The sequence below is a fragment of the Hippocampus comes genome, unplaced genomic scaffold, assembly GCF_001891065.2.
Source record: "Hippocampus comes isolate QL1 unplaced genomic scaffold, H_comes_QL1_v1.1 scaffold91, whole genome shotgun sequence".
NCBI classification, from domain to species: Eukaryota; Metazoa; Chordata; class Actinopteri; order Syngnathiformes; family Syngnathidae; genus Hippocampus; species Hippocampus comes.
This window is the reverse complement of record NW_017805034.1, coordinates 348,933-357,536: the sequence shown is the minus strand read 5'-3', so window position 1 is coordinate 357,536 and position 8,604 is coordinate 348,933. Positions and strand designations below refer to the sequence as shown.

At 45.4% G+C, this 8,604-nt stretch overlaps 1 protein-coding gene across 5 annotated transcripts in view; it reads right to left on the bottom strand.

Moving 5' to 3' along the window:
* Positions 1–8,604, bottom strand: part of akap9 (A kinase (PRKA) anchor protein 9) — a 41,091-nt gene that overhangs the window by 13,830 nt on the left and 18,657 nt on the right. For 4 of the 5 annotated variants that reach the window (XM_019863441.1, XM_019863438.1, XM_019863440.1 and 1 more), the window contains 6 exons: positions 5,286–5,448; positions 3,581–3,675; positions 3,322–3,439; positions 2,886–2,924; positions 1,475–1,707; positions 1,242–1,363 (listed from right to left, as the gene is read on the bottom strand). In XM_019863441.1, coding sequence (XP_019719000.1) covers positions 1,242–1,363; positions 1,475–1,707; positions 2,886–2,924; positions 3,322–3,439; positions 3,581–3,675; positions 5,286–5,448 — 770 coding nt within the window. The remainder of the gene's footprint in view (positions 1–1,241; positions 1,364–1,474; positions 1,708–2,885; positions 2,925–3,321; positions 3,440–3,580; positions 3,676–5,285; positions 5,449–8,604) is intronic. The other variant, XM_019863442.1, reaches the window with a different exon arrangement.

The window sequence follows — 8,604 nt, the reverse complement described above, 5'->3', positions numbered from 1 at the left end:
GACGAAGATTGTTTGGGGACTATCCCCCACGTTCTAGTTGAGATGGTATAACCCAAGAGGCAAAATGACGCTTGCTACTGTTGTTGCGAGTTGCCATTCGTTCTACTAAACCATTAGTCAAACGCCATCATGCCTTCTGTCGTTATTACACAAACAAAAATCTCTTTACTGTTACTAGTGTTAGTGCCGCTATATGGCTACGCTCGTGAAAGCAATACAACGAACTCAAACGCGTCTTCGTTCAATGTTGTCAACAAATATCCGGATTATGCAAATTTTCCTCAATTCTCCGGAGAAATTTTCATAAAAATTTGAAAAACCCGGAATTCCGGGAAAATCCGGAGGACTTTCATCTCTGACCATCAGAAAGGACAAATATTCTACTCATTGCATTTGCCCAAGTAACATTTTGAATGTGTGGCTTGACTGCCGGTTATGACGCCAGGCCACGCGCTGATGTGTGTTACACATTAACTAACGTGTCAAAATGTTCGGCGTTATGATTCAGAGTTAAGTTCAAGTGACAATGAACCAACAAACGCAAGTGTGGAGAGTAAATTTAACTCATACATATTTTGCTCCCCCCTTTTTAAAAAGTTTGAAGCAGTTCCCAGTAGTCAAAGTTATCTGACAATCTTTGGACAAAATACACAAAGGATAAAGAATTACAGCACACTAACAAATTGCTATTCTCACACTAAAGTAAGTTATGATTGAATACAATGGCCTTTGTCTGTAGCTGATACCTCTCAGTGTCATGAGTAAATTCCCACAATGACACTATGACGCCAGAAGTGGCAGCAATCTGCCTTTTCCCTTTACTCGTGTAATCAAACCAATTCCTGGGCAGAGGTCACACTCTTCCTTAGCCATCTATTTGTTTTCCTTACCTTGGCCTCATTCTCAAACAGTCTCCTGATTAACATTTAAAGCATCAAACAAATGAAGACTAATTCAGGGTTTTGCATTGCCTGCCTTGGAGCAAACAGAATTGCCTGTTTTTTTTCCCCTCTATAATGTAAAAGGGGTTCCGTCCCATTCTTCCGTGAATAGGAGAGGCTTACTTTAAGTCAGTTATCCAATGGCTCGGTTAATGATTACAACGTGACAAGCAAAAGGCATTCATCGCATTCTGGCACTTGTCTCCCACGTCAACAAGTTAGGTGTCACGTTCAAGGAAGAACGGACCGCCTCAATTGGTGTCGTGTATGCGAAAGAAAGCTCCCCTCCCTTCTCTTGTTACCTGTTGGCTCCTTTGCTCTGAGCCGCCGGGAAACTTCTGCTGGTTCTTCAGCTGCTGCTCCAGTTGCTGGATCTCGTGTTGGAAGACGTCGCGCTCGTGTTCCCGGTCCACGGCTTGCTCCTGACAAACGCGTAAAAATGAATTTTTCTCCCGCACGAATAAGGCCATTGAAATATTGATTTCTACTTAAGTTATGAGAGTATTTTGCAACCTCCAGTGTTTGTCGCTTACGTCAAGGAAGCGCCGGTTCTTGTCCAGCTGCTTTTCCAGTGCCTGGATCTGCTGCTGGAGGTCCCCGGTCTCGGTCTTGCGGGCATGCTCGAGCTCCATCACCCGGTTGACCTGCTCCTCCAGCTCGGCCTCCAGGGTCTTCATCTGCTTCAGCAGGTCGGCGCTCTCCTTCTCCGCCTGGCGTTGCACCTCCACCTTCTCCTTCATCAGCTTCTCCGTCTCTTCCAGGAAATCTGAACGGACACGGAAGCTGTTAGCACCTGGACGTTCCTTTTTATCGACGTAGAAGCGATTTTGGCGATGAATAGGATGATGAGACTAGAGAAGAGCCTGAGTTGTTTTAACGCCTTGACTAATACTGAATTGCCAAATGAGGTGGCTTGACTAAGGCCCCATACAGATTTCTACATGTGCCTTTCTTCAGGATTCAGATAGGCTAAAATGGTTTTACTGTTGGCCACCTACGATCTAATCCTGCACAGTCTCAGTTTTATTTTTTTCCCCAAAGTAGAGAAAATGTGTTTTAAAAATATTTGTAGACGGTGCATAATGCAGCTGTTGTGGTTATCCTCAGACTCTTCACATATCCCATTCAATTATCCAAGAAGATCCGCAGCACCGAGACGATTCTCGTACCACTACCACCGAGGAAAAAACCCCATTGGTTCACCCTGGATCAACACCCCCCTCCCACGCCACGAGATTAGCAGTAATAAGGTGCAACAAGTGTGTGAGTGACAGACCATAACATTACAGTATTCATGCCCAGGAAGCGTCGACAGGAGGGAGAGGGGAATTTGCATTCATCTTAATGGCAAATTACCAAAAAAAACCCAACAAACTGGTAAATCAATATGACAAAATACTGATGAGTGATGATTAGGAGACCGATGTCGCTTTCATTCCATCATGCTAAAACCAGGGCTATCACTCAATCCAAAATGCTAAAAAAAAAGAAAAGTGTTGGACAAGATTAGTGAAAAGCAAAAAGCTGGAGCAAAGGTTAATTGTCAGCGTAAGCCCAAAAAGCAAGCACAAGCCTTGTTGTGTGATGCCAGAGGTGGGAGTCATCAAGTCCACTAAATTTCAAGCAAGTCGAGCCAAGTCACTACTTGGGTGAAAGCAACTCATAAAATCTTGCTCAGTCAAGGTAGCTAGCCACTTTGCATTTAGTATTTGCACTTGCATTTTTTTTTTTAAAGGTCCCAAACCAGTTTCATTATTGTCCCGTAAACAGCAGGATGCACGTTAATGTTTAGTCAAACTCAAGTCAAGTCATGTGACTCGACTCCCCACCTCTGTGTGATGCTGCCGGATTAGGGCGACAAGATCTCTCAAAGGTTAAACAATTAAAAAGAACATGGAGAGAGGGAGAACGAGAGGGGCTGAGCCATGCTCAAAGTGGACACACCTGCTTCAGGTGCTGCAACCATTGCAGCTTCAACTAGGCCTAAAGAAGAATAAGAAAGCACAGGAGTTGAACATGCTTTCCTTTAGTGTCACAAATAGGAACATCTCAAGAGGAAAAAGACGGCAGAAAAAAAAAAAGGGGGTGGGTGGTGCAGCTTTTGTCTTTGCGTTTCAGAATTCAGCAGTTTGTGAAAGAGTTATCACAGGGTGCAAAGATGCAAAAAGCATGAAAGAGATTTTTTTTTTCCCCCATGTTCTGAAATCTATTCAATACTCACCCTTCAAAAGAGAAAACGTTCACATTGGGATACCTTTTTAATAACAAGAGGGGTTATGGTGCAAAAAAAAGAATTAAAAAAAAAAAAAAAGACAGACCGCAAAGAGCGTTTTTCGGGACACACGGACTTTTTTTGTCACAGGTCTTCTGGGATACGTACAGAGCTCACGGGTACCGGCGGTTTCTCGCATGGCGTCTTGTTGCCGGGAAACCAGCTCGCGCTCCTCCTGCATTTGAAGCCTCTCCTGCTCCAGCTCCTGCAGTCGACTCCCAGTAACCTGGATTCAAATATATACAGTGAACCCTCGTTTGTCATGGGGGATACAATAGACCATTTAAAAAAAAAAAAGATTTAAAGACATTTAAAACTTGAGTGGGTTAACTTCAGTTCGTTTAACTGCAGCTTTTGAGGTATTTACCTGCAGTTCCTGCTCCAGGTTCAGCTGGAGCTCCTGCTTCTGACGTAACTGCTCCTCCAGGGCAGCCCGTTCCCCTGTGTAGCCATCAATCAAACCTGCATGAGACGAGACGGTTAGATAAGTGCATTGAAAATTGCTGTTCTTTTGTGCGCGGAGGCCCAGTCGAGACCGGGGGGGGGGAAGAAAAAAAAAAAAACAACTCAAGGTTACCAGCAAGCACAAACGCATTCCCGCTGCATAATTGAGAAACACACAAGTGAGCATGTCTGACCCATTTTGCTCGACATGTAGAACAGGAGTGGGTTGCAAACACAATGAAATGCTTGATAGCGCCGCGGCTTCGTCACAGGTCAGCAAGCATTTTGCTCCGGGATGCCATTCGCGGTCGCGGATATAGAGAGGAGAGAGTGGTTTTCTCTAAGAATAACTCTTAAATATCATCAAAGTGCATTTTGTGGCTTGTTAAAAGCTGCTTATGTTGATTCAGTGGGCTTCCAGGGTCAACATCCCGAGCGCCGCCGCACTTCAGACACCTGAGCAAGACATTGTGTTGAGTTTGCCTAAGGAGGGTCCTTCTCCGGGATAGACCGTTCACATGTCACGGCTCCCCCTTAAATCCTACATGCTTTGTTATTCAGAACACAGTGCATGCTCAATACAAATATTTGGTCACCTATCCTTTAAAATAGCATTTTATAGCGACACATATCGGATTTCCGTGATGTATAACTTGATCCGGCTCGAGTAAAAGAAAGATAAGAAGTCTCACCAGCAATCCGTTTCCAAAGGGTTGCAAAAACGTGCTGCTCTGTGCTTGATAGACTTGAGCTAAAAGTCAGCTTTGATGTTTGGTGCGCGTGGACTGAGCAAGCAAGCAAGCAGTTGGCCCCTTGCGGTACCAGCTGTATCTGACACGGATGGGGCCGGCAATCGAGGCGAGTGACGCTCCACCGCCCCGACAAGATGGAAAAAGGTTTCTCCCACACTCCAGTTGAAAATGTGATTCTGTTTTTCCCCGCTTTAAAGTCTTAAAAGCAGTGGCGTCACTTCCAAACTACAAAACTTGTAAGACAATCGCAACGGGAGCACAATCTAACAATGGTTGAAGTCGCAAGTGCTTTCGGCTCAATTTCAAACTGCTGACTGCCCCACTCCCTCATCTTTGGTTTATTGACCTCAAAGTCTGGAATCACAATTGGGGTATTTTGGCGACCATACAACGCACCGCATTAAAAGGCGGTTACGGGTGCCATTTCTCTTGGACTCAGATGGAGCCAAAAAAAAACAAAAACAATTCTCGCTACTTTTAAACAAACTGTAAACATCTGAGCGCAGAAAAAAAAAAGTATAAAACTACTGTATGACTTGTAGTGTCCTTGTATCGGGAGTGGCGTGAGGCTAGCAAATCTGTGTGTGGGTGTGAGCTGTGGCCAACAGCAGCACCCGCGCGACTATTTTACTGTGTTCCTGGCATTGAAACTGCTGAAAAGTGGATTCGCAACTGTGACTTTCATTTCTCGCACATGAGGGCCTTAGAGTCAGCGATGAGTCACGATTTATTTGTTTCAGTGGCCTACCATACGCTGACTTACAGTGAAATGGGTGTGGGTTCAAAAACAAGCCACCTGCTGTTTCTGTACGTGGCCCATCCACACTGGGAAAAATTTGAACCTCGCTGCCTTACTGTACACGATGAGATGCTCACCTTCGGCACGGTGGAGCTCGAGAGCGAGCCGCTCGCGTGCCCGAGCCTCCTCGGCGAGACGTTCCTGCAGCTCTTCTTGCTTCTGCAGGAGCTCGCTGATCTCCTGGTTGTGGCGGAAGGACTCGCGCATGAGCTCCGTCTGGGTGATGCGGGCATGTTCGACCTGATTGTTGACCACAAAATAAATAAAAATACGGATGAAGGTCATGCAGCTCCAATCCCATCGCAATATCATATTGTTGTATTATACCACTGTAATAGTGTCGATCAAAATTTGAGCATTCGTCTCTTTGTATGGATGTAAATTTTGATGGAGGTCTTGGATCCCATTTTATTGTGCGCACACATAACTGATTTTCGGATCTCTAATTATCCCGAGTCATTTTCCCTTGTTAAATAATGTAAACCTCTTTAAAATTTACAATGGGAAATTCTTATATTGTGTGTCTAATGTGACCGTCCTTCAACATAACACGCAAACCGTACTATTGTTTTCTGAACTTCATCGTGAGGAGAGTAATACCCGGATTGCGATACAGTATATGGCAAAGGTTGTGTTTCGCTGCGATTCCACGACGGCTTCAACTGATTTGCGTATCTCTGGAGTGCAAAGGTCTTCTTTTCTGCATTATGCAAAACAGGAAGTGGTGACGTTCGTCACGTGGGAGTCACACAACCCTCGCAGTCAGAGGTGTAGTATAAGTGCTTGTGGGGGAAAAAAAAAAAAAAAGGGGGGAAAGTTGAAAAGTACTGATTGAATTCCTGACTGAAGTAAATGTATTTAAAAAGCACAGACTGAAATGTACTGGATTACGAAAGTTACAATGAATCAATTTTAAAAACCATGGCACAGCAACACATTAAAAAAAAAATGGACACGTGCGTTACGGAGGTTAGACCGAATTTTAGAACACGTGAAGGAAAAAAAAAATCTCTTTAGGCCATGGAAGGTGTTACTTTTCTGAAACCCATCACAGCTCTCAGTCGTTGATATTTAATTCATCACGTGCATTACTGACGCTGCAGGGGGTAAAATATTCATCAGCACCTCTCGCGTGAGGTGTAACCTTACAGTATAGGGAGGCGTGGGCAGAGAGATCCTGGAGATGACTTTCAGCAGGTGACCATTTGTGCGATGATTGACGTGCGAGATCTGCGTCTGCACCAGAACGGCATTCCTCTCCGTCAAGGTGCTGGGGACAGGGAAAGGCCGTGGGAGGGGGATCCGAGATTCCACCTCGTACACGTCCTGGTCCTCCCCTTCCACCCACGTGGTGTTCTGCATCCTGGAATTCCAAAAGGAGTGGTGGGAATCCATGGCTTGAGCAGATGCCTTTTTTTTTGGGGGGGGCGGGGTCTTGGATCACCGGAGAAGGTTCGCCATTGATCCGGGAATGAGGTCGGCGTTGCGGACGGCTGCCCGGCAACGGTTAACGAATTTGTGGCTTCGTTGAGCGGGTAAACAGGTCCAACCGCATCGAGCGGCAAAGAGGAAAAGTCCAAAGGCGGTTCGTCATCCTGATTCCGTCAATTTAAGGCAACCGCAGGGAGGCACGTATACTCCGAGCTTCAGGGATCCCTCTGCTCCTTCTGACCTTCTTCTTTCATTGAAAAAGCACAGATCACATCCCTTTAGTCGACCCCCTCTGGAAATTCCCAAACAAAGCTATATCGCCGTAGCAACAACAAGCTTTTTCCCGAGGGCTCCCCCCTCGTTTTAATTGCTCAGGAGAAGCGAGGGTGAAATGACTTGACGGAGGTCCTTCCAGAGTTTGCCAGTCATTCCCCCTCTACGCATGCTCTTTTATATTACTCACCCGGGGTGGAGCGTTTATCAGGTGAGGTTTCCTTACTCTATTCCACAAAGAAAAAAAAAAACTTGAATCCAAGACTTCCACGGCGGTTTTCCCCCCTCATTGCGATTCATTGACTGCACTGATCACCAAGCTGAAGAATTGTGCTCAGTGAAACCAGGGAGGGAGGGAGGGAAGGGAAATAGAGAATGAGGGCAAGGGAGGCGTGGCTTCTATTCCCAACACCACCGGGCCAGCCAGGTAGAATAGCAAATAGATTTCTCGCACACACACACACATACGCACTCACACACACACACACACACACCACTCCCTGTCGCACTACTGAGCGCACACATAACCCCCTAGACAACACACAGACACACACATACACCCTCCCAGCAACGAAGTCATCAAACCGGATTCCCTCCTTTACAAGTCGCACGCAGTCCAAAAAGACAAGAGCGATTAAAACAAACAAAAAAAACAAAACAAACAAAAAAAAAAAATCCCACGTCATCTCCCTATGTGACATATTGCCAGACATAAATCACTTTTCCCCCTGGCAGTAAAATCATAACGAAAAAAAGAGACGCTTTGTTGACTGCCTATGTATTGTGCACCTTATGGACTGTTCATAATCTGTGACAATATGTTGTGTTTATTTCTATTGTGCGAGGTGGCGGTGATCAATGTTCTGGAATTTTGAGAATGAATCACAGGCATGAGGAGCTGTCGTGTTATTCACGACACGTACATTGCCAGTGCACATATGCCTGTGCATTTTTGTGGCGCAACAATGAATTATTTCTCGTTGGGTTGTTTTTTTTTGTATGGTGCACATTGGCAGTGATCAGGACTAACTGGCAAGAGGAGCTGTCGCATTATTCATGACACGTGCTGTACATTGCCACCGTGTAAATAAAGTGTGTTGGACTTGATGGGTTTATTTTTCATTGGTCTATTGCCGATTACATTATTAGCTATTTTTTTTCTACTGCGCACAATGGTCGTTATCAGGAAGTTGTTGAAGATTGAACTCTTGGGCGGTCAAAACAAACAGCCATTTGAGAACACGATACCAAACAAACAAGCTCGGGAAAAGCAAGCCCAAAAAAAAAAAAAAAAAAGTACAGAACATATGCAAATGTTGTACATTTGACTTAAAAAATACAAATATTCAAAAGAATGCCTTGCCAGAAGCGATGCGGAAAGATGCTGAACGACGGTGACGCCTGCCTTGGACTTGGGTGGCTGCAAGTTATTTTTAGATCAGCAAGACAAATGGCATCCAGGCGTGAGTAACGCATGAATTTCAGCCACTGGGTAGGATGCGGCGTGCACTCGCTTACAGAAACAAGCTCAATGGCCTAGTTAAACTCGACGCTACACGCAGCGGGCGCACTACATGCAGGGGTGGGGGTGTGGGTGGGGGCTTTCGGCCAGCTGGACTATGATAGGCTGTCTAGCGGTGGGACAACATGTAAATACAGCTCGTTTCTCGGGGCGACCACTGAGAATGAGGT